This window comes from Numida meleagris, chromosome 18 (genome assembly GCF_002078875.1).
Source record: "Numida meleagris isolate 19003 breed g44 Domestic line chromosome 18, NumMel1.0, whole genome shotgun sequence".
In the NCBI taxonomy this organism is placed as follows: Eukaryota; Metazoa; Chordata; class Aves; order Galliformes; family Numididae; genus Numida; species Numida meleagris.
Window position 1 is genome coordinate 6,667,144 of NC_034426.1, and position 26,150 is coordinate 6,693,293.

A 26,150-nucleotide genomic window follows, 5' to 3' on the forward strand; every position below is an offset into this window, starting at 1 on the left:
TTAGGAGCAAGAGGCTGCCCAAAGGACCCAAGTCTCTGAATAAGTGTTCAGGGAAGGGAAGAAGTGCTGATAAAGGACAAAATGTCTTTATGGAATTCTAATCAAAATACCAAGTGTCAAGATTTATACTTAAAATGGTCAAGATTGTTTTAGCAGAATGAAAACTTCAGTACCAAACCCAAAGCATGAAATGTGAGAGCAGGGATCCCAGCCATCCCTCTAAGCTGATGAGATTTGATTCTACTCTGAAACCGTCAGCACTGCTAAGTCAATTGTGAGAAAAGAAGTCAAACTTAATAAGTTATGTTTCAAAAGTCTGGGAAAAGTGGCTAGGGCTGAAGACGGGGAAATCACTAGAATGGGGCAATCCACTAGAAATCACTTTTTTTGTTGTTCTTACCTAGTTTATGCCTTCAGAAATGCCTTTTATTATTCTTTCATTCATGGCTTTTAAAAGTGCCTTATATTCATTAAAGGCGGGCTTCTTCTTTGGAGCAAAGAAAGCTTCAATGACCCATCCTGGATTTGCTGGTGGTCAGTGTCCTGTCCTGGCTTTGCTGTATCCTGGTAACACAGATCTGCTGACTGGAGCAGTTTTGTAATGAGACCACTTGTGTCCTTGCAAAAGGAAGCGTCCGTGTGTTTGCTGGTTTCCAGTATAAAATGTAAGGTTTAAATATTTTGAGTGGACTTTGTTCATTGATGATAGTAAACTGAACTACCAACATAGAAAAATACAGTCATTAGATTAAAATTATTTTCAAGTTATACCCAGAGTCAGCTTTTAAATAGTCTGGTATAGTTCACCACGTTTATGTTGCCAGTTATCCAGTGGAACAATACAGTGTGCTTTGCCAACAGACACTGTGAGGGACTAATGGAGAATGACAAGCATTTCCCCTTTGCCCATGGAAAGTTTGCTGCTTTGATAATGAATACTGCAATGCCCAGCACTGTCTCTGCCAGTCACTCATTTTAACCTGCTGCTGCAAATGCCATGCTGATCGCTATGGGCAGACCGGGGTCTTCTAGGAGAGAGGGTAAAATGGTTAACTCTTCCTTAAAGAGCAGCAGTTAGGCAGAATAGTAACAGTAAGTTAATCAAAGAGGAGAAGCAAAGAGGGAAAAAAAGCGTAGCATGGATTCAACTGTCGAATCTCTACGTTGGACTCAGCTTACACACGGAAAATGTATTTTTTTCTTTTTTCTACTGAGTACACTTAAAAGCTGGCTCGCTGTCTGTGACAGCTTCAGTGTGTCCAAGGGTCTCACGATGTTAAAAACTTGTTGTTTTACCCCTGATCCCTTCTAGTTCTGTCAGTCACCAGAGGAATGACTGAATAATCAATATCTGAGTCTTGGGAACAAGGCCTTTATTAGGCTTATAAAGCACAGACTGTTTCCAATTACAAGGCATGGTGTCAGAGGCAGTTGGGCCACTTCAGATGCTATGGTATTCTGTCTTGCTGAATGCCAGCAATATAATCCTCATTTCTTCAGCTCAGTTTCAAAATTCCCATTGAAGTCAGAAGGCATCTCCTACGCTGGCAGCCAGTAAGAGAACTTAAGAAGTAGTGTGTACAGTGCCTGAGGGATGGGTGGGAAGCATCTTCTGTGATAGACTCAAGGGATCAAGTTGCTGAGCTGCAGAAGAACGGTATTCTCAGTACTGGGGCCTATGAGACAGGATCATGGTGTGAGGGAAGTTCCTTAGTATTTCCCCCTCCCCTAAAAATTTCAGGGCATTTGGTGGGACCTTTTCTGGCTCTTTTATTTAAAGAAGATGGTCTGAGAACAGAGGAGGAAAAAAAAAGACTTACAAAAAAATGTTAGTTTCATCTTGATCAAAATCTTTTATTTTTCATAGGAACAGCAATGTTTGGGCTGTAGGTGCTGTAAAGGCTGAGTGGAATTCTTGTGAGGATGCTTCTGTTTGTGCAGATCTACAAATTCTTTGTTTTAATACAACATGTGCTTGGGTCTCCGAGTCAATTTTCCTGCGTAGATGGCAGAACTGGAGCTGTAGAAGCTTGGACTTGTTTCCTTTTTTCTTCTGGGCCCATCAAAATGAGTAGGAGTTGGCCATTCACTTCAGTAGGACCAGAAATTGGCATTGAAACAGTCGACAATAGAAGACAAAGTCTACTTCAAAAAAAAAAAAAAGTTAGGATAGGGAAAGTTGGACAAGCAACCATACAATGGACGTTGTGTAAAATATGTTTCCTCTTAATGACTTTCCAGTTCAGATTGGCTCTGTTTACATACAAATCAAAAGCTGGTTTGTCTAACTGCCAACACAGCAAAACTCGGTCTGGGATCTGAATATCCAGCTGTATCTTTGCCTCTGACATCCTCCCAGTAATAAAAGTTGTGTGGATGGGATTTGGCTCGAATTGCAGATGATGTGTGAGCCAGAATTGAACTCAGGCTGCTCTTCCTCTGTAAGACAATAGAAGCTAAAAACTTGTTTTTGTCAATAAAATAAGCATGTACAACTCAGAACCCCCCCAGGGATCTGATATGATGAATAAGATGCTCTTTTTCCATCTCCGCATTTCTGACTCTGACCCATGTTACTTATGAGTCTGTGAGAACTCAATTTTTTTCTTCCTCATTTGGAGCAGAAACTGGTACGTTATTTACCTGTGAAAATGCAGCATCCAGAAAACAGGCATAGTTATGGCAACTTCTGCAGACCAATTTATTCCAGGTTCTTTGGTTTTTTTACTCTCAAGCTGCCTGTAGCGTACAGTGTTAGTTGCAGCGTGCCATGCAAGTGCTGTCTGTGCTCAGTAAGCCTGTTCTCTCTTAACAGCTTCCCTGCAGATAGACCAAGTGAGACAGACAGTGACTTCATAGGTGAAATGGTACTACTAGGATGCCTACTAGTTATTGCTTTCCAGTCTTTTTTCCAATGGTCTGTAAGTAAATGAAGGTGTATCTTCCTTCGCAAAGCAGAGGCTCCCAAACTTTTCCTTACAGAGATTGATAGCTTGTCAGGAGCTCAGCTGCTACACCTTGCATGAGGCAGATGCTGATGGAGTGTGTGATGATGGAGTGGTTTCAGGTCCTGGGGAATCACGTACTGTTTGGGTGCGGGCAAGTCTATCTCAGTTCCTGGAGGAGCAGTGTATAATGAAACTATTTACAGCGTGGTCTTCTTGCTTGTAATGATGATGAAAGCTCTGGCTGCAGTACAGAGCTCTGTTAGCAGTTTCACTTGCAGGTTGTGCTTTTGTCACCTCATTGTAAAAGACTGCTTGTAAAGCTATTTAGCAGTTAAGCAAAGCATTCTTTTTTATCTCTGTTCTTTCCAAAAATAAAGCCCTATTTGACAGATGATTGAAAGCTTCAGTTGACTGTTGCAATGTGAACTGGTAGAGGTGGTCTCAGCAGTCCGAGGCTCTGCAAACACTTCTGGCTGACTGCAGTGGGGCTCTGCTTTGTAGGAGCGTGATCCAGTGCTGCCCTTTGAAGCATCCTACAAGAGAATTCCCATCTGTATTTTCTTGGCTGAGTTTGTTGTGACATGCCCTGTTATTTTTTGCATTCTGTGTCCATTCTGAAGTCCCCCCAGGCATCCCTTTAAATGAAACATTGCATCACTGAGGAAGTGAAGCCATTAAAAGTGAATGCTTTCGCCAAACACTTGGAGTGAATGTAATCAACTCTCATCTACCAGAAAATGACTTGCACGTTGACATTGCAGAATTTGAGAAGAACAATAGTCCTTTTTTTTTGAGTGGTTTGATGGAGCAGTTTTTCAGAAAGCTCAGCTGCACTGTTACTCTTTTGCCACGTCATGATCGAAGGTTTTATATTCACATAGAGAACATGTAGAAAGGTTACCAAACAGTGCTTAACACATGAAGTTTCACGCTTCAAAATCTTTTTGAAGGAAGTTTTAAGTTGCATGTGTCTCACTTTCACCCTCTAAAAATCCTGGTGGTTTTTTTTTTTACAGAGCTATGGGGAGGGTCTATTGTTTATATACTACTGTAGTGATGTGCAATGCTGTCTAAGTATTAAAGCTCATCATTAGAGTTTTCCTTTCTAGCCAAAGGGTTAATTCCTTTCTCCAGAGAAGGAGATCAGATTTAGGTTTGGAATGGGAGGAGGGAAGACAGAGGATTTTGTTCTGCAGGAAACTAGGTCAGCGGGTTTTTATTATCATGCTCGACAGCCCAATGTGGTTTGCATTTAGGAATGAACTCGGTTGACATTGCGTATGGTCGATTTCCTCTTCCCAGAAAGCAGGCCTCGGTCGATGCTTCATACATTATGGCTTTTCCAAATTGAAATCAAGAATATTTAGCTATAGGGGGGAGCTCAAGAAATTGTGAATTTGTTAGATTTGGTTTAGAGCTGTCTGTCAGGAATGTCTCAGAAGTGCATAAAGAAGTCCCAAGATGTTTTGGAGATGAAAAACGGTAGGGGTGGAGTCTTTTCCATCACTGAAGTGCTTCGGAATTAGAGATCTTGATTGTTTTTAGACAATCTAGAGATGACTGTTCTTATAGTCTTTACTGTTGCTTTTTTTTTTTGCTTGAATGCAGCCAGATTCCGATCCTCATCCTGCCAAAGTAAATTTGGAGTAACTCCCTTGTTTTCTCTGAAGCTATTGCAGTGTGTGGCAGAGATCACCATGGGATAGACAACATTTCGATGGGGAGTTTTAATAGAAAACTTTCAGATCATGGCTGATACAAGATCATCCAGAATATTTTTCAGATCTTCCAACTTTCTGGACCATAAAAACCTTGGAGTGTATTGTCTTGCTGGGTAGCTGAGAATAGATGTCAGTGTTCTTTACTTCTGCTTATTGAACCAGACATCGTGTATTGGAGAACTCAGGCTACTTCTCTTTACAGATTATTTTGACCTTACTGAATAATCAAAATCCAAGTGCTTGTAGCTTCAGAAATCCTACTTCATTTTGATCACAGGGATCAGGTAAGATGGAGCTTAGAAAGGCTATTTGTAAGTCTACACAAATTTCTAAGTAATAGAATGTAAGGCCGAAATCTACGTCCAGTTTTATATTCCTGTTGTTTTATGAACTTTAATGTGATTTAATGGCTTTTCAGCGTAATAGAAACATCTAATTCTGTCCTGTTCTAGTCTTTATTCAGTTCTGGCATTGAGAAGGCCGGACATTTTTGCAAACCAGGTTTGGCTTTTAAAGCTGAACAAGGAAAATATGGGCAGTACCGAGAAGAACAGACAGCAGTAGATTGCCAGCAATTCCTGGAAATAATGGAGTTTCACAACCGTTCCCTGCAGATTGGACATTTAGGGAGGAAAAATAACCTTGTGGCTTGCATAGACAGAATAATGAAAATGCAAAGACTTTTGAGAAAGTTTATTATGGTAAAATTTAAAATGCCATTCTTTGATTAAAACCAAAGAGTGGAATATCTAATGCCTCAAAATAATAACAGCATGGAAATGCTAAAGGCCAGAAAATTGCATGCTGTCTCTTCTGAGCATGCTTTTAGTGTTGTGCTGGGCTGTGCGTTTTAGTTGTTCAGTGCCTTTGAATCTTTAAACACTTTTGGCTGCAGGAAGTATGCTCATACAATCATCTTTTGACATGTGCTGATGTTACACAGGGTTGAGGAAAGTTGGTCCTTCTGTAATACCATTGTATTCTTACACTGCTGGCATCTGTGACTGAGAGCCAAGAAAGTGACAGCGCATGTCAGACTTGGAGGCATGGAGAGGACTTGTAGCAGGCAGGCACGTACACACCACAAAGATCTGTGCTGACACAGCATTTGAACAGTGCCTTCTATGAATTGAAGACAGAAGGGGTTGTAGGAGAATCTCCACAGCTTCATTCAAGGATGAAGAATTCCTCCATTCAAATTTGTAGCGACTCAGAAAATGTCACTGAGTTGCTGGAAGGCTTGGATCATATTCCTTGCCCTCTAAATTGAACTAAGTTGAATTCAACTCTTAGCTCAAGAAATGTCAGATGGAAGAGACTTCCTGGGCTGTTTATCTTCTAGCCGCTCCTGCACAGTCAGTGCAGCGTGGTCTTCATCCTGCTGAGGATGGGCTGTTAGAGGAAAAACTCTTAGAGGCTGTCAGTTATATGAAGCTTCTGGGACGTGACTCATAGGATAAAGAAGTTTGGTTGTTCCTGCTGTGAATAACAAGCATAAAATCCTCTTTATTTACAGAGGCTTTTTCTCTCCCAGAATTGTTAGCATATTGGAGCTATCGCTGAAAATACAGTAGCTTCTGGGTTGAAATAGCAATTGTTAATAGCACTCAGTAATACCATCTGTATGAAAAATGCTGCTGTATATTTGTGCACTTTCAAATTAATAAACTCTGAAGTTTCCAGGCTGAAAATGAGGTTGGTAATGCAGAAGAGCAGAGCATCTATGTCAGCGAATGAACAGATGCTTGCAGAAGACTGCAGGATAAACAGATGCCAAGTAATGCTGGTGTATGAAATAAGCCATTTGTGCCCATTTGGGAGCTCTGCTGCATAAAGGATGCAGTCTGCAAATTTAAGTAGGTTATGATGTTCTCTCCTATGGCTGGGGTTAGAGGCCAGAGCAGTTAACTGCCGAGTAGTTGCTCTGTGGAACAAACATGAGAGCACTAAACTCAAATTGTCTTTCAGTGAACAGTGTCTTCATATGGGTGCCTTTCATTTTGTTTTTCAATGCAATCCTATCTTTACCAATTAAGCTAACTATCTAATGGTTAGAATGTGATTTCTGAGCCAGGACCACCTTGTTTATCCCTTTTGTAGGATAAAATATGTTTAGCCTTGCGTTATTTGTAGTAATTATTCCTTCTTAGTGCTTTAACCGGTAATTAACCCTATCCTTTGATGGTTGTTTACAGCTGGGAACAGGCTGACTAGAATGGTGCTCTTTGTTCTGCAGTAAGGAGGGAACAGTGCCAGGTAGCTGTTCTGTATCTGTTTCCCAAGCCCAGGTAGCCATCTCCTGGGGCACCTCCTGCACTGGGAGAGATGGAACAGTGCTCTGAAACACGGCTGCTCGCTGCCAATCTGTTCTGAGAATGGGAGTTGCCTGGGAATGGTGATTGATTTCAATGAAAACTCACTGCAGGCGAAGGTGAAAGTGCTGGTAAACTGCAGATACAGGTCCCACACAGTATTACTCACAGCAGAGGAACTCGCACACTGGTGCTTTTTGGTATGTTCTGTTGTTGCTTGAAATTGATTGCTTGTATCTGCAAGAAGATTTCTGCCCAATGTGATACAAATTTTAGCCTCTTTCGTGGACACCAATAAGAAGATTAATTAGAACAGGGCTAAAAATGTTTTGGTATTTAAGGGAGATATATTTGTTCCTGTGCTGTCTCATCTCTTATTCCACTCCAATCCTTTGTGCATTATGCTTAAAGAGGAATTGTAGAGCAGAGCTGAAGCTGTACAGACCCCTTGTATAGAGTTCTCAGACAGCTTCTGCTATGCTTAGTGCTCTGTGTGACTATCTACAAGGAGGTAGGGAAGGACTTTTTGTCACATATCCTCATTCCAGGAGAACAGATAGGCTCCTGCAAGAACAATCTGGTGCAATGCTCTGCCAGCACAGGATGTTTGATACACGATGCGTTTTGATACGCGCTTCTGTGCTGGCTCATTCTGTTAATACTCACTCTATCCTTCCACAGTATCCTTTTTAGCACCTTCACACCATTTAGAAATGATGCCTGGCTCCGCAGCAGCTGTAATACCTTAGCAATCTCCAGCCAGTCTTTGCTGTTGGACTTTCCCCATGACCTATATTAGCTAGAAATGTCTGGGGAGGTTTCCTGGTTCCACCATTCTGCTTTTGCTGCTTGCAGCTACAGTAACCAACTCCTGACATTTGTACCCGGCTTGTGCTCTGATGTCTGCAGCTTGGTGCCTGTTTGCACACGGGGCCTTCTGATAAGGCAGGCATTTGACCTTTCTATTCTTAACTCATTAACATTTAGAAGAGCTGCTCTCCTCACCTCTGGAGGCTGTGCTCCTCCTCCCAATATCCCTGTTCCTAAGAGATAAGATTACTCCTGGGTTATATATTGATCTAAGAGCAGAGTGCCAAGTGCAGCCCGCACCAGTTCAAGGGCAAATACTGAATCCATATGAGTGAGTTCACGTGCTTCCTTTCAGCAGTGGAAAGGTAAAGACCAATGGCTGTTTTTGCCCTGTCAGCAGTACCTGGAGGAAGATGCAGGGATATCAGTTCTTTATCTCACCAGTAAAATGAACTTCATGGCTGCAGGAAGTACCTGTCCAATCTGCTGATGCTGCATCTTGGAGCTGTTTTCTCTTCTTCACCAGCACCCACAAGCACTTAATCACTTCAAACCCCTTCATCTGTTTATTACGTACCCGTTTGCTTGCGGCAGTGTTTTCAGTAACCTGAACGTGGAAGTGGGAGCCAAGATTCCTTTATTTTCAGCCAAGCTTAGCTGAGTGGATGTTTTGCGCTTCTTGAACAAATCTCATCACCTGTGCATCTGTATTTCCCCTGGGTGCAGTGACTATATGAGGTGACACTGAGGAGCTCTTAGGGAATAATTGCAAATAGGCAGTTAAACATGGTCTCCTAGAGCAGTGCTGTAACTATGATGTGAATGAGATCATGAGAGCAAGAGAATAACAGAAGTTAGGGGGAGCAGAGGTAAGAGGGGTAGGGGAATGGTAGGGCCTCTTCATATATTGTTTGGGAGTCTCTTGTTCTAGTTCTGCATAGAATCAGAATCATTAAGGCTGGAAAAGTCCTCTAAGATTGTCTGGTCCAACCATCCACCTACCACCAATATTGCCCTCTAAATCTTGATCTAAAGTCTATATTTTGGGGAAAAAAAAGACGTTGACATTTGGAAGATACTTGGGAAACGGTCATCAGAACAATGACAGATGTGGAAAATGGGCCTAATAATGGGATATCTAAAATGCTTGAGCTGTATCCATGAAATGACCTGATAATGATGCAGGAGAATCTACATGAAGAGAAGAAGTGTAGGATGTGGTCTGTTGAGCTGTTATGTAGCACTGCAAGTGAGTATTATGACCACAGTGGTCCCGGCTAGCTTTAAAAATCTCTGACAAAGGTTGAGTTTTTGCAAGGTTTCCCATGTATTTCTACATGTTCTGATATAATTTTAGCTCCAGCTTCCATCTCCACTCAAAACTGCACAAACTGTGAATGAGAATTTGTCTAGTGGAGAAGAATACAACACTCCCAGCCTGCTAACGAAATAAAGCTTAAATTCTGTACTTAGCTACTTCTATGCTTAGTGGTCTTGGAGAAAACAAAATCATTTCCTTAAGATGTGTGGATCTCAATGGTCCTGCATTGCGCACAGAGGTAGGTCGGAATGTTGGCTGTGCGTGTACTGCTGGATTAATCCCAGTGTTTCTGAATTTCCTTGTAAGTGAAAAGCAGTACCTTGTCACCAAGGCTCACTGCTGTGTTGTGCACTTACCATGCTGCTGTTGGAGTCTGCCTGTAAGGCACGCACTTCTGCAGTGTCACAGACAATGGCTGGCCCTGTGAGCAGCCTTATTGAGAGAGACAAGGTAGGAGCTGCGATGCTCCCTGCCAATCTTTTTGCCTGCTTTTAGGGGTTCTGATTCACACTGGCTGTTTTTCTTTTCTTTTTTTTCCCCTACTCTTCTTCAAATGTTCCATGAAGTAAATTTTTGCTCGGTGACTCAGAGCAGAAGAAAATTTCAGATTTTAGTGATAAGGTATTAGATGTCTGGGCAAGCCTTCAACTTAAAATGATTTTTGGCTTATCCTGTGAACTGTACATGCTGAGATTTGAGTGTATGATCCTCTGGCTATGATTAAATACCAAAAGCATGGACATGGGAAGCAATAAAGTATTATGGTGGGGAAGATTCATCATTTTTGTGACTTTGTTTAAAGAAAGCCCAGATGTGGGAGTAGATATCTACTGAATCAATCATTTTCTAAGCCACAGATGACCAGAAAATTAATTAAAAAGAAAAAAAGAGAGAGATTAGAGAAGTAAACCTACAGAACTTAATGTTTAAACAGCGTAGCCCAGATTAGGTTGGCCTTAAAATGATCTTCATTAACAGTAATGTATTTGGGAATACTTAACCCTTGGGATTTAAATTTAGGAGATAGTCACGTTCAATGGCTGTGGACAAAAACTGGGTAACAGCACTGCTCCAGTTTGCTTCTGCTGTTAAGTGTGTCATGTGAGACAAGTCCATGAGCAAATCTCCAGTATGGAATGGAATTTTTGCCTTTGGGTGCATCAGTGCTAGGTTTTCTCTCCTCTCCAAGTCACATTATTGCCATACAGCAATGTGCATAACATCTGCTCTACCACAAAAGGAGGATAAGGTGGCTTTTGACAGTGGCACGTCATTATGGAAGTATTCCTTATTTATATTTTTTTTCAGCAAGAGATGTAAGAAATAGCAGAAGGACTGTCCTTCTTTAGATGGCATGAGAGTATGGCCCAGAGTATTGCCGTGCAGGGATAACTCCTGCGAGTGCCATGGGCAGCAGTGCTGTGTTAGCACAGCTCAGTGCCCAGCTGACCTAGCACCAATGTTCACTGAGGGTTGCCCAGTGCTGCTGCAGCAAGGCTGTCCTGCAAGAACTAATTATGCCATTAGCACGCAGATCTCTGCTCCTCTCTTCATTAAGAGCTTTTTACACATTCTTCCTGGTCTTGTGTGTCTAAAGCAAGGCAGGCTCAGAAGGTGTTATTTAGATATGCTCCTGCTAGCAACAGGTGAAAAGAGAAATAAAATACTTAAGGATACTTAGACTGTAAAAACATTACCAGGGTCAAGGTAATTCCGAACAACCCAATAGACACTCTTCTAATAATACGTTGTGAATTTTATTTTATTATGTTTTCCTGCCTTGCATATTTACAATCCTTGTCCTTGCCCCAGTTCATTTCATAAGATGCGTTTCCATTTTGATTCAGAGATTGCCTGGCAGGATATTTGCCTTAGCACACAAGGACAGCTGTGTTGACAGTCTCTCCTGCCTCAGGGCATTACTGGGCTCTGCGATCAGCTGAGATCTGTGCATGCATCGGTGCCTTAGCAGTGAACTGAAACAACCTTTGTGTGTTTGGGATGGCAGAGGAGAGGCGGCCATGTTGATAAATTTGGCAGTAATGTTATGAGATCCTCTAAGGAACACGCACGCTGCAAAGCCAAGTAAGGGGACAGGAGTCAACTGTATGAAAGATCATCGTGCAGCACGCGAAAAGAAGTGTCCTCTGGGGCTGGAAAAATGCATGAATGAAATTCAGATGATTTGAAGTTAACTTCCAAAAACGTGTTGAGTTTTTGTGTAGCACCTGTCCCGTGTAGCCCTACCCAGTGTAGCAGTTCTACAGCAATACCTATCTCATTTCTGAAGTGTTTCTTTTTTCTTCCTTTGTGCTGCGTGACAGATACATGTGTAGCTCTTTCAGTTTGAGGAGACTTAGGATTTACTTGTAATAACAGCAGGCAGAAATAAGATGTGCCATTTAAAATGCAGTTTGCATAGCAATGGCAGTGATCAAATCCCTGCTGAACAGTAGCCAAAAGTATCCACTGGAGTGTTTTATTCATGCTGCGTGGCAGTGCAGTTAACTCCAGCCTGTATTGACTCTATTTATTTCAGTGTGTAAAACATCTCCACTCAGCATTTGGGGTGATTGTTACAAGGGTGATGTCCACAGCTGCGTTAGTGTACAGACAGAAAGATGGCCTTTTAATGTTAGGAGATTTGAACTTGCATTAGCTTAATAGGTAAAATGTGTGCTCCACTTTGTGCCTTGTAACTAACAGACCATGGGAAGAGATCCTGGGATTGTGACATTAATGACAGTAGGTGTTTATAACCTGACTGCTGCCGGTGAGAACCCCAGGGAGTCTGTAAGCAATAAAGATGTGAAATCAATGGCACACAGTAAATGTTTGTAAGTTACTTAGTTGAATAAGCATTCAAGGCAAAGACAAGGTTATGAACGTGATACGCAGAACTTGGAGTAAGTCAGTTTAGTGAAGTAACCTACTTTAATTAACTCTGCCATGTGTTGCAATTGTCTCCTTCTGCTTATGATGTTTTAGTCACTCTGATCCTGGGTTATTCTCACCCAGGTCAACTGCAGCGTTACCACCACAACTAAGTAAACTCCTCGCTGCCCTTGGGTATTGCCAGCTACAAGGCAGAGTATTGACAGTGTTTGGGTATAGCAGCATTAAATGTCTCACCTTTCTGTTCTGCAGCTTGATCTGGCTGTTGGAAAAGCGATGTGATGGAACAGAACCTTGGTTCTTTGTACAAACAAGCTCTTGTCACAGCTGAAGTATTGTTTAGGTCTCCTTGACAGAAACAACCGAGGAGGATCAGATTCTTCAAACTGGGCTGTATGTGACCACGCAAAGATCCTGAACAGTATAGTACGTGCTTGCCCATAATCTTGCTAACATGCCAGAAACAGAAAGCACTATTTGATAAGGACTACAGGCACTGCTTACTACTTCAATCAGTTTTAGGAAGGTGTTAGAGCTGCAGGTGGGTAGAATAAGAATGGTGGGCCTGTGGTGAAAAAAATCATTGACACATTCCAACCCAATTAAACATCTTTCTGTAACAGTCCCAGTTCCTGTCTGTAGGAGTTTTCTTATTGTATGCTGTTAGACTGGAAGCAGTGAGTGAAGTAGAGCCCTAACTATCATAAAAAAGGAAAGGGGGGAAGTCAAGTCTAATCTTTTAAATCCCTGTACTTCATTTCCTCTTAGAAGATCTGTGTGCTGTAATTATATTGCCAAGGAAGCCTTTCTTTTGTATTCACGTGAAAGCTAAATGGTTTTATTCCCTTTGGCCTTAGTTCAATCAGTATACACAAAATTAAGAAGTTTTTTCTGTTCTGAAGTAAGCTTGATGTGGAAATTGGTGGGAGCAGTACTTCAGATTAGAGCAAACTAATGAAAAGACTAAGTTCCTTAAAGGAGCAGTTGCTAGGCTGAAAGTAAATTCAATGGGACCCCGTCACCAAATAGGAATTTTGCTTGGGAGAATCCAACACACCAACAAACCACGCCAGCAGTCCAGAATTTCCCATATGGAACAACTGTGGATAGAAAGAGGAACTGTGTTAGGAGGCAAGTAGTGCTGATAAATTGTTAAGAAGACACAGAGATGTTCTGGTTATAATGAATAGAACAGTACAAAAGATACCTAAAATAATGCTAGTGTAGCAGGATGGGATTTACTAGTTTGCTCATGGAGTTTCACTGTTGTTTTGGGGAGATACTCAAAACTGGCTTTAGTTTTTGCGCGGTTTTGTGTGAAAAACATAGCTGTTCTGATGATGCAACACCAGCTTTTTTTAAAGGAGAAAGCAGAACTTGAAGCAAGTAGGAAGTGTGCGTGTTTTTGTTTGTCACGGGCTCACCTCTTTTCCTAATGCATACTGTGTTTTGCTGATACGTGAGCTTTATGATCCATAATCTCAGCTTTACTGTACAAGTTATCAGGAATGTGGGAAATGAATTCTTCTCTGCGCACCTTTCAGCATCTTTCCCTGCTGTAACTTCTCCAGTCAGATTTGATTAGAAGGAAGACGAATCTATTTTAGACTGCAATGTAGGAAACCAAAGTAGATTTTAAAAAAAAAAACTGAAGTGGAATTTGGTTTGAAGATTTTGTTTTCTGATCCTTCTGTACCATCTGAAGCGTGAAATGAAAGCGGTTTGATTGCGGTTCCATGCCAAGTCATGCCCCCTCTACTAACAAGTCATGAATTAACTCTCACTCTGCCATACTCCTTGCGCAGTAGTTTCAGTGCTCTCTCATTTCAGTGTTGCAGTCTAATTCTCTGCAATTATTACTTGCATTGCAGTCATTCAGTTGATTACGAAGCCTTCCCTTCATGCGCATTCTTTACAGTTTCTGTGACTGTAAGCTTGACAAAGCTTGGCTGAGTTCCGTGCGTTTTCTCTTCAATAGTTAACATTTAACTGAATTGTACTAGAAGTATTCAGTCTGTTTTCAGATGGCAGATGAATGTTTTCCTGTAAATCAGTCTGTAGGTCTTTTGAGCACTGAAAAGTCTGGCAAATAATGCTTGAACATCGCAAAACTTGTGCTCATTTTGGAGTACAAAATGGTAGGAGATGGAGGAGGGGAATTCGCTATTTAAGCTGGATATATTCTTCATCAAGTCCTTTCTAGTTCATGTCATTACACAACATTAGTGGGCTTAGTTCTTCGCGTTAGAAGGAAGGGTCACATCTGTAATAAATTATGGTCTCATTTAAACAGTAGCATTGCTATAAATGTTTTCTTCCTCTATTTCAGTTTCATAAGCCAAATACTTGGCATTTCTCTTATTCTCATAAATAGCCATATGATGGGCTGCCAAGGCTGGTTTATCATTTGCCTTGGAAAAAATATTATATAGTATTGCAAGATGAAACATTGGCAGCCAGTGGTTTGGTCTGAGCTGAAGGGTTTGCAGAATACGTGCTAAGGGATTGAAGGCTGGATGGGAGTGCTACGTGCAGAACTCATCCATGAAAATTAGGGAATTCAGCCTGCCTTGCTGGTAAGGGATGGAGAACGATCCTCTTTCTGCACAGATTGGACTGAGTCACAGACTCTCCATGTAAGATTGTGTTTTGCTGTGCTTAGATTTGTAGCCAAATCTAACAAATTTTCTTCCTGTGCTTTTTATGAAGCATTTATGTTTAGCTGTAGGTATAACTGTGGATGAATAACAGCCATAAGATGTAGCTGTCTGAGTTCTGCTAGCAAGGAGATCCTGCTTTTCAGTGCTGTGTCTGCGGAGTCCAGTCTTGTTATAATGAACTTCTCATCATAGCAGGGGAAAGAAATCCATACAGCCTCTAACTGGGAATAACAAGGTTTTACCAGAGAACGCAGTATTTCAGGGCAAGACTACTCCTGGGTAATGAGAACGTAAGACAAAGCAGTCAAGAATATTGACAGAAACAGTCATCCAGGGCTGTGCCTTATCATTGCAGCCCAGATTACAAGCAGGTGATGCAGAGGTCAACGCGCTGACCGCTGTTGGGTTTTTAGGGGTAGTTCTGCGTAGCTCCTATGCTGTTGGTGTAGTAGTGGTTAATTTGCAGCTGTTAACATGTGGCGATTAAGGGATTTTCTGTGCAATCTGAGTACGCAGGAAGATATGAGCTTCTGTAGAGCCTGTTGAAAAATGGGTTGTTATTTGCCCCAGGCAATAAAATGTATTCCTGGAGTGAGTGTGGGTGTTGCAGCTCTGCTGTGCGGGGACTCCTGCTCCAACCCAGGCTCTGCTCCCACTCAGCTCTGTGGCCTCAGGCTCTTGAGGGAGAGCTGCCTGAGCTCTTTAGTTACTCGTTATAAAATCTGGAGGTTATTGCATGCTTACTGCCCTGTACCCGACTTGTAAGGGGTTTAGTTAATGAGAGTCTGTTAATGTGTAGAAATAAATGCCGTGCTAAAGTATTAGTGCTGTTCGCACAGCGGTGGTGTGGCTGCGGGTTGGTTATCTGCAGCCTTTTGTTACAGGATTGTGCTGTAAGATTATAACAATCATTTTAATAAGGTGTTTGCAGAGCACAGCTTTCCCGTCTCCCAGGAACTTTCCATGCCTTCTGGTATTGGTAACGTGCAGCAAAGGCCAGAGCTCGGCCACTGCCCCATCCCAGTTCCACTCCAGTAGTTTCCCGCACCCCCGTGCGACACAGGTACGTGCAATTCCTGGCATGCAGTGCTCAATACATTATTATGTTCCCAGCTCCAGTTCATTATCCTTGCTCATCTGTGACTTATTAAGAAGAAAAGATACTGTTCCCTACTTAAAAGCTTACAGATTTCCTTACCACCGCCCCTCGCTGAGCGTCTTTGCCGCGCTCAGTGCTGCGGGGGGAAGCACCGCTCCCGCTGGGCAGCTTCCTTTCTCCCGAGCCCTTTGCAGGCACCGCTGGAGCGCAGAACCCCAGCTCCCAAGAGTTAATCATTTCAGCCCTTTGGCAATCTTGGCCTGGTCCTAGAAATCCTGCTGGCTGCGGGGAGGCTGCCAGGAGCCTCCCACTTGCGAGCAGCGTAAACAGGCCGGAGCGCGGTGCCAGGCGAGTGGGAGGCTCGCTCCCGCGACTGGGCCAAAGTTCAGCGGCTGCATGGCGGCGTGCGGCAGCGCCGGGGTTACTGCCGATCACGGAGCCGTTGCTATAGCAAAGCCGTTGCGTAACGCTCGCATTAAGTCCGAGCGTGGAGGAGAGGAAGGCCAAACGATAAAGGTCATCACATTGTGCTGGTTTTGTTCATTGTTGCCGGGTCCCACTTAGCTGCTGCAAATTGAGTTCCGAGCATAGTTTCTGGCCTGGCTGCGGTGTGGGTATTCAGCGATTCCAGGGAAAGAGAAGGGACTGGCCGGGAGCTTGCTCATGTAATCATTTAACTGGGGCATGCACATGAGTGGCGCTGGCAAGACAGTGCCTGCAGAGGACTGTTTGCATGAGTAGAAACTGTGCGTGTCAGGAAAGTTTGTGGGATCGAGCACTCAGAGAGATGTTTAACTTCTAGGCGCAAGCCGTCTTATAAAAGGAAGTGATTTGATGGCTGTAACAAAATTAGCACCTAACTAAACAGCTCTGAGCATCCTCAGTCTTATATAGCGTGGTTACATCAGGATTTCAAGAAAAAACGCTCCCTTATCATTGCTTAGGTCAAACGGGTTGCGGGAGATGGTTGCTGTGGGAGTCTGGGGATTCAGGAAACCTCTTTTTGGATGGAATTGGTATTGGGAAGCTGACATGTTGTGACATGGGAAGCTGCATTTGGAATCAGACCATCATCCCGTTGAGATCTCTGCTGAAGTTGCATTTACATGGGTTTTGGCATGAGAAATAAATGTCCATGAAGTGACTATTCTGTGCTTTTTTCCTAGATGATTAACTGAAGTGGCTGAGGGACTGATTTGGCCGCAGGCTTTCTCTGGAGGTTTCTGGCTGCTTTTGCTTGTTACATGGACTAGACTAAGGCCTGCAGTTTTGATAGAGGCAGTTACACTTCCAGCTTTCCTTGTTTTAGAGAGTCTGGCCTGTGCCATTAAGTCAACATCGATGTTCTTTTTGACTTACCTGAGTCAGATCAAGACTGCAGTTCTTGACTATACAACACGATGTGTTTCTTGCTCCAAGAGCAAACATATCCACTATTAAAGCTGTGATGAACTGGCACCTACACATTGGGATGTTTCAGCCATTCACCTCTGAAGGGTTTTGCTGCAGGGAGACTTTCTGTTCCTTCCCTTGGCTTTGTACCCTTTCCACCGGGTACATTATGATGTGTGTCAGGAACTTCATGTGCCGGTGCTGTAGTTAAATCCTAGCTAGGAAGAACACACCGCATCCCCGCTCCACCTGTCTGCTTCCTGCAGCTCTGCCAGGAGAGTGAGCCCTCCTGCCCGGGGTCCTGAATCAGGAGGTCTGCCCTTGAACCAGTGGTGCCTGGATTTGTGCAGGCAGCTCCTTGGTGGTTGGCGTTGGCTACTCAGCGCATGGATTAGTGCTCCCTATCCCAAGCTGTGCCATGCTGCTCTGTTCTTCTTTCAAAGCATTTTGCAAAACAAAAGAAATGAGGAAGGGAAGAGTGACGTCCTGTGGTCTGCTTCTCAGAGTCCTAGTTTTCCTGGTGGATCGTATTTCAAATTTAAAACATAAGTTTGAATTGTAGGGTTGCTGGGCCTTTTGTTCTCGCTCAGGACAGCTTAGACTGTCAGGCTCTGGATTAATTCCTAGGCACTATGGCAAAGACATAGTATTAATGATGAGGATGTGAGCACTGCTATGAGCTATTCGAGAGCTAACTCATGATTCCATACAGGCCTTATGACGCTCATTTCTTACAGTACAGGTGGTGGTTTGGGGAGAATGTACTCTGTGTTCTTCTCTGTTGCTGTCAGAAATACTAGAGTGGGCTCAGACGTGCCAAAGTGGTAAATCAGTGGGTCCAAGGAGCTGAGTGTTGAGGTGAGTCTGTCCTTGTTTGGTTTCAGATCAGTTTATCACCTGTCTGGGAGCTGATATAGACAAGGACAGATAGTGTTGGAGCAAAATTGCCAAAGGCTCCTGACTGCTGTAGTCCATGCATGCTGCTGGAGCGTGCCGGTGAGTGTTTCCATCACACATCATCTTGGCCGAAGGAGGGCGTAGAACTGAAGTGCTGCTTCATATGTGCCTTTGCCCAGCAACTGTGCTCCAGGATGCCAGACAACTGAGTGTCTGAAGGTGTTTCTTTTATTAGAAATGTGCAGATGAGTTTAGCAGATAATGCTGAGAGATCTGTTATTTGCCAGTCATTTGGGACAAATGCCAGAAATGCACTTCACCAATAGACGTTCAGAAAAATGATAGAGAATTCTTGTTTTTCTGGAATGTTTTTCTGAACTAGGTAGGAACTTTAATGATCTACATGCCTCTCCAAGATGCGAATGGAATTGACTGCATTTCACATTGCTCTATTGTCTGCTGCCCAAACCACATTTCAGTGGGCCAGAGGAGGAAGTGCTGACTCATAATTCAGCATGGCAGCCCCAACTCTCCTGAGACTATTAAGTCTGGCCTCTGACTGATGTTTTCAGTGAACTCTGTAATGACCCCCAGCAGATCGTGCAGAAGTCCAGCTTCTATAAAATGAAAGGGAGGCTTCTTGCCCAGCGCTTGGCAAGTTGCTGCTAGTGAGTCTGCAGTACTGCAAACTGCAAGTTGTGCTGGAACCACGTTCAACAGTGACTGGGTAAAAACGTGCCCCTGATGTGGGATTGGTGGGCCCCATTCAGTTCAGGTGTGTGTGGCATATCCTGGTCGCATCATGGCTATTGGGGAAAAAGGGCCATAAATGGCCTTGGTTTGGCATGTAGTGGATGTTTACTCATGTATGAGTTACATTTGTTTTGAAAATTAGGAATGTAGCTCAAAACACAGCGCCCAGCTCAAGAATGAAAGGGGGCTTGAACTTGATTTTTTTGTTACTATCAGTGTCACCAGGTTTCCTGATACACCCCATGGCACCTCATTATTCTTGCAAATAACCCACTGCATATTTCTGCTTTAACTGAAGCTGGGGCTTCTCAGCATAGGTTGAAGCAACTGAACAAGAGGCCTCTCTTTTTGCTGGCAGCTGAATTCAAAGCTGAGCTATTTGGTGCTCAGTGCCTCGGGCAGTTGGTCAATCAGTAATTATGACTACAAAGTTCCTGAGCACATTCAAGCAGCATGGCTAGAACATGAGTGTCACGCACTGAGTGTGACAATTGCACAAGACTCCCAAGTCATGTTTCTCCTCTTGCAGATCATATGTTTGCAGCACAGCGTTGTTCCTTTCTGAGTGCACGTTAGCCACGTGTGTAATTTGCTGTGTGGGATCAGGCAAGGAGCTGTAGGCAGAGCTCTCATTCTCCAGCAGTGTGACCCTGCAGAAAGCATGTTCCTTAGCTGCAGTATTGCACTGTCTCACCTTGCAGTAGGCGAGACACCCAAATTGCCATCGCCTGGTTTGGCAAGCAGGGTCTCTATTGTTGGGATAGCATTTGGCCCAGATAACTCATGTTTCTTATGTGCAATGGAGCGTCTAGGGAATTTTAAACTTAATATATTATTGTGTTTCTGCTAGAAAGGATATGTTCCAAGGAGTATTACTGGTACTTGCAGCTGAAAGCAAAGTAATTTGTGATGACATCTGATTTGGAAGTTCATTCCCTGTTTGGCACCAGCCCCTAAGGAAGTCCTAACTGCTCCAGAAGACATTGTCCTTATTGCAGAGTTCCTGTGCCCCACAGGAGCAGAGCGGTTCACCAGATCTGCATTTTGGAGCTTGTTGCAGCCTTTCCTATGTTTTGGGCCATAACATTTCTCTTTGAAGGTTCTCAAATTGTATATAAAGTGTGAACATATTATTATTTCCATTTCACAGGGCTGAAAAGTGGGAGATAGGAAAGCTGTGACTAAATCAGAGATCAGCTCACAATTAGTTGAGCTGAATGTTGTTTCCTGTCTTGCTCTGCTGGGCCTGGTGCCTCCTGTAAACTAGGTTTTTAAAGTTACTTCTTAAAACTAGCTTTAGCCGCTGTAGTTTCTATGCATTTCTGTTCTTGAAAGGTACCATCAATTGTTTTTGATTAAAGGCATTGAATATGAACTTGTTCCTACAGAGCTTTGTGCTGTAATTTATCAACAAGGCACCGAGGCACAGACGTCAAATGAATACCAGATTTCAAATTATGATAAGCAATTGTGTCATCTCTGTGAATAGACATTAAACTCTGCTGAGAAATTATCAATAATTCATTAAAAAAAAAGCGTACAGGGACATTTGGGTAGGCCTTGCAAAGAAGCAGCCCTGCATTCTGTAATAATTCCTTTGAATTTAAAGCCAAAGGATTCTTATCTCTCCAACAGGAATACATGATCATGGCAAAGTCAGAAAGGTTGTTCCCTAGCCACCCAGTTGCCAGTGACTGCTGGGGAGCAATGGAGGTGCTTGGAACACCATCTGCAGAGGTGCACTGTGTTGTTACACAGCCCGGTGCAGGAGCACGCACAGCTTGCCTGGGCTGTGAGGCAGCCAAGCAGAGTGCTGCCTGTCTTTGTGCTCTTGCTCTCAGTGCGTGGCTTCAGCCCCATATTAGTGAGGTCAGCACTTAACTTGTCTTTTAGGCATCTCAACTTTCTTAATTGACCTCTAAAATGTGTATAATGGAGGTCTGAAATTACACATTGCAGAAGTTAAGCACAGGAAAAAAAGACGTGTCCGTTCTGCTTTTTTTGGTGGAATATTTGAAGCGCATTTTATTTTTTAAATGTTGCAGTCTTTGACAGTTAGCATCTTGCTTTATTCCGTCTCTCTCCTAAATTGTAGATTGTTACATTCCAGCAAGCACACGGCATCTGTTCTCTGTTTAATGTGATGTTTTAAGATGCCAGTCGTTTGTCCTAGTGGGATCTTTTCATTTGAATCAGGGTTGTACATGCAGCCAAGCAGCAGTATTCCCCTCCTGTCTGTTTTTGTTCATTATAGGAGGAGAAATTTATAAATAGTTATTAATGTAGGGATTTAGAGGCTCTGCTTCAAGATCTGGGCCTAGCATGTCTTAACTTATCATAATCTCAAAAATAATTCTCTGCTCTGCTTTACAGAGCACGAAATAATTTCTGTTTACTCATTTTTTCTCAATTACTTTGATGCTATGATATAAAGGTCACTGATTGCCCTTAGTCATCACATGGCTTTTTCACTAATTGTGCACTCACGTCATTTTGTTCTGTGGGATCTTTTGCTTTTTGATCCAGTTTCAATTGCCCAGATGTTCATTTCATGCAGTTAACTCTATACAAAGGGTGTGCTGTGTTCCAACAAACACACTGCGGTCATTGTTCTCAGCTGGGAACCCACTGCACAGCAGTTCACCTGTTTCCTATGTAATCCACCATCCATCTCCCGACCTTTGTGCTGACTTAATGTACAATCGTTCACTGGGGAGGGGAGGGCTAAGGAGAAGAAATTATGCAAAAATGTTTCCCGGTCCCTAGCCTTGGATTGATGAAGGTCATGCTGCAGGATAAAAAGGCAGTAGGAAATGGGAAAGCTCCTTCATCTTTACCCCATTGGTGCGTAGTGGAATGGAAAATCACATTAGTACCTTGAAGGATTTTTTTCAGAATGTATTAATGGGCAACTAGGCACCTTCCAGAAGGAATCCTGCTGCTGCTCTCCCTTCCCCATGGTCACCTGCAGAGCCTTCATGTCAGGTCACTGCTTCACGGTGCACACAGGGGCCTGAAGATTGCCCAGTTCAACAGCTTTCGGGAGGCACAGATCTCTCGCTGCAAGCGTCCCTTCCAGCACAGCCCCTGTGTGGACGTGGCACAGACTAACTGTTCATTTAACTTAACCTTCAGAGTAGTCTTGAGAGCTTAGTTAGTGAGCAGAATGAATTCTGTGGAAGGCATTGAAAGAGGATCGTACGTTATAAATGCACAAAGATGCATGGAGGATAAGCAGTGGAATATTGGACTGGGATTGAGCAGTGTATCATATAAGAAAGGTGTCACTTGGCAGTACAGATCTGTGAAGGTGTTTAACTTTCGGAAGACACCTTCCCAATGATAGGAATGTAGCTGTCTTCAGCCTAAATATTCCTAGAAGGATGACCCAACCAAACTGTCCAGGCTACTGGCAGGGACAGCATTATTGGCAACATGCATGGGGTTTTAATGGCCAAGGCTGAGGCAGAAGATGAGCGACGCTCCACAGCCCACAGCGGGCAAGAGGAGGAGGCCTGGAGAGGAGGTGGCATCGAGCAGAGATTTTTAACATTTTCTTTCTTTCAGCCAGCTGTAAGGCTGCTGGGCAAGATCTGCTCAAGGTTGAATGTTGGTTTAACTTGCTCACGTGATTTGCTGTGCCTCCCTCTGCATCGTGCTCCCTGTGCAGACCTTTGGGAAGGGCTCTACAGACACCAGTGCCCGCTCTGCCTACCTGCTTGGGCAAGGGGGAAGAGAGGAGGTGAGAGGGAGAAGACCAGAGGTCTTGCCTGGTTCCCACTACTAATGGTGGTGTTGCCTTGGGTGGATAAAGGCTTTGTTTTCAAAAGCGCAATGTTTCCTGTGACTGGGTCTGCTGAAATCAGCAGAAACCAGCACTACTCCATGCTGCAACTGCAGAATAATTCAGTATTTCTCTCTCCCTTCAGTCTATAGATCCCTCAACACAGCTGTAAATTCCCTGTACAGTGCACAGCACAATTTTCACTGAAAACAGCTGGTAAAACACTTCTGAAGAGAAACCTCATTTCATTAAAAATATTTTTTTGCCTCTTCTATGCATCTCTCTATTTTTCCCTGGTGGCCACCTGCGTTTGCCGTCAGTCATATGGAATGCCCATAAACATTGCTTCCAGGCCATATAGGTTGGTGGAAATGAGGCCAAGTGACCAAACCTCTTTATCCTTCCCACTGGCACTCTCCAGCAATGCAGGGTTTATATCTTGGTCTGTTTCAGTGACTGACAGCAGCAGCAAGGAGTTCTCTGGGGCAGAGGACAGGGGGAGAGAGTGTGGGGAATGGTTCTTCCTGGGACAAGCTCCAGTCTGCCCCAGGGAATGTGCTAGTTTTCACTCCTTTATAGTCCTTTATCTCAGCCCTTCGACCTTGAGCTCAGGGGCATTATCAGCCTTAGCCAGAGAGGCAGTGTGGAATTAACCGTTGAAATGCTGAATGTTTCTCATACTAAGTCCTGAAAGTAAAAAGCATAACAAATGCAGCTTACTTGAATAGTCCAGGAAGTCAGTGGGCTTTTCAGGCTTGGTGAGCACTGATTTTAAGATATGAGGAAAAATGTTTTGTACTGAGTAGGTGATTTTGTGAAGCGCAGCAGTTTTCAAACTTTGTGTGCTTCTACAAAGTTCCTGGGGTGTGCAAAGATCTCCTGTAAGAACATCTCTCGTGCATTGCTATACAGGGTGCATGAACTTGGTTTTCTTAGTCACGTTTCATCCTTTCGTGGGCTGCACTTTGTTACTGATTTCCAGAGCACAGGCAGAAAGCCACTGATCTCATGCTTTCAGCAGGGTCCCTACTATCATGGTAACACCCAAACATTTGACTTTATGAAGTATTAAACTCTTAGCAAAAACAAATAATAATCCTGAAGTGATTTTAGGTTGATGTGTTGGCAGTCCTACTGCTGACTTCTCTGGGTGACTTTGGGCATGTCATTTAATTTGTGTGTCACTTTTCACGTTTGCTGAATGAGCTAAGGATGCTTCAGTGGGCCATCACAGCTGTTAATGTGTTATGAATATGCTTGCATACATGTGTGTCTGGTTTTGCAGGAGCAGCTTCTCTGTCTTTGGTGCTTGATGAATGACATTGTGCAAGGAAAAAGTTTCTTTTTCTTACTGGGAATGTATGAGCAGCAGTAAGTGGGTAGAAGCAGATTTATTTTTTTTCTTGCAGAACATTCCCATTTAATCACTTTGGTGTTCATCGAGTTAATTTGCTCATGCCTTCAGATTGTTTTGTTTCCAGGGATTTTAAACCCTTGCCTCCAGCTGTTCATTTCCATTGAAGGAGGATGATCTTTTATCTGTCTGAACTAGTTAAAACCTGCTCCACTACCCAGCAGCCTTTTTGGAGACAGCCCAATAGAGCCAAGTGCAGCAGCTATGACACTAAGAGTTTCCTGGGCATTGTAAATACCAAGCTGTATTATTTTTTTCTGACCTCTTGCTGTTGGAGCACCCCTCCTGCTTTAATGGGACCTCCTCCACAGCTCCATTTATCTGCTATCCAGAATGGGCAACGGTATTTGCCTTCTAAGTGGCCAGCAGAGAATCCATTTTAGACTAATTTACCACTTTAATATTATCAGATTAAGCCTTGACACAACCTCAGAGGTACCATTCAAACAACTGAGGCACTCTTAGACTTAGACTCTTCTCAGTGTGCATGTTCTTAGGATATTTGGAAGCATGTTTTAAAAATGTGCTCCGTTTAAAGCTTGCTGTGTTGTGGTGGGACTTGTAATACCTCCAGGGCCACTTCATCTTCAAACAGAAGATGGGGAAGTTTTTGTCTTGAGCAGATTAGTTGCAGGTTTGTTAACCTGAGGAGACAGCCACCAGATGTACTGAAGAACCTTTCCTGTGATCAAAATCAAATGCCTTGTGTACATCACATTAAGATGCTGTCTGTACAAGAGGGACTGGCAAACAAAAACTTCTGTTGTCAGCAACATCAGCCCAGGGACCATGACTAGAAATGCCTTTCCTTGTTGCAGTGGTTTCTAACAGCACATTATTTTGGCCTGTGCTGAACAGGGCTATGTAATAGGATGGTTAATATGCTAACAGTCAGTTTGTACTTCAGGCTCCCCCTTCTATTACAACTACTACTGACAGCAGTGGGAAGATTTGTGGCCGGGAGACCTCTCATGAAGGCTGGGGCTGAGAATGTGCCAGGGAGTCTCTTTCCTGTTTTGTTGCAGGTGTTACAGTTCTTCTGTCTTGGGAGTCAGCGAGGCACGAGGAGCGTTGGGAAGTGGCTCCCCTGCTCCCGGCAGCACGCAGCTGGATCGGTTCAGAGTCAAAACCTATGTGTCTGTGAGAAGGCTGTGAAGCTGCTTTTCTGCTCAACCACCTCATAGCAATTATCAGACTATCAGAGGATGGAAAAGGTCTGAGAAAAAGACCAGTTGAACATGTCATCATTGGTGTTCAGCAGCTGCGTGTTGTGCTATTGTTGCTAATAACCTTCTTTGCAAGCAGTGTTTTCTTGGCTTCGTTTATATGTAATTACTGAGAGGTCAAATTCAGCTGTCAGTTGTGTGAATGTGGAATGATGCTGTTGGCTTCCTGGTGGTTTTTTTGCATTTGGATCATAGTCCTTGCCCATAGGAGCTTGCAATCTGAAATACCAAGGTATAGAGCATTCAGTCACAGATGAGTCAGTATGCAAAGCATTTAAAAAACAGATGGACTGCTATCAAATCCATGCAATATAATTACAACTGTGTTGTCCTTTGGTTGGGGTTAATGGTTTATTCCTGTGTAAAAGAGAGTAGACTTTGCTTGTTATTTTTCATATGTAATTCACCAGTAGATTACAATTAGAAAGCCTTTTGGGAAAGTGAGTTTTAAAAGAGCTTTTGAGTAAGTATCTGATAGTTATTTCTTTACGTGTAGAGAGGACAGCATTTGACTGGGATGAGTAGAGAACAAGAATCATGGAACAAAATAGGTGCTGCTTGGAGTAGAGTAGCTAGGAAGTCTACCATGGAGGTCAGAAGAAAAGGAGAGCTTGGCAAATCTATGAGGAGGGTGTTAGAACTGCTGTTTCCCTTCCAGCCCCCCATGCCCCTCAGTATATAAGCTAGTAAGACTCTATGTAAGGTTCAGTGGTTTTATGTGGTAAACAAATGTATCTTGATTTCAGTCTCTTTTCTGGCATGGTTGTTATTAAGTTTTTCAGGAGTGAAGTGACTAATTGTGCTTGTCATTTTTTAGGGATCTTCCGGACAATCCTTCTGTTGAGTGGGACACACAGCTCCTCGCCTCCTTTGTGCTGAAGCATATAGAAGCCAACAACATCAACCTGGTAATGTGAA

General features: G+C 43.2%; 1 protein-coding gene across 1 annotated transcript in view; it reads left to right on the forward strand.

Annotated features, from left to right (window-relative positions):
* PIGL (phosphatidylinositol glycan anchor biosynthesis class L) overlaps positions 1 to 26,150 on the forward strand; it is a 65,987-nt gene that overhangs the window by 11,192 nt on the left and 28,645 nt on the right. Inside the window, exon 3 of the mRNA XM_021415537.1 lies at positions 26,050 to 26,140. Coding sequence (XP_021271212.1) covers positions 26,050 to 26,140 — 91 coding nt within the window. The remainder of the gene's footprint in view (positions 1 to 26,049; positions 26,141 to 26,150) is intronic.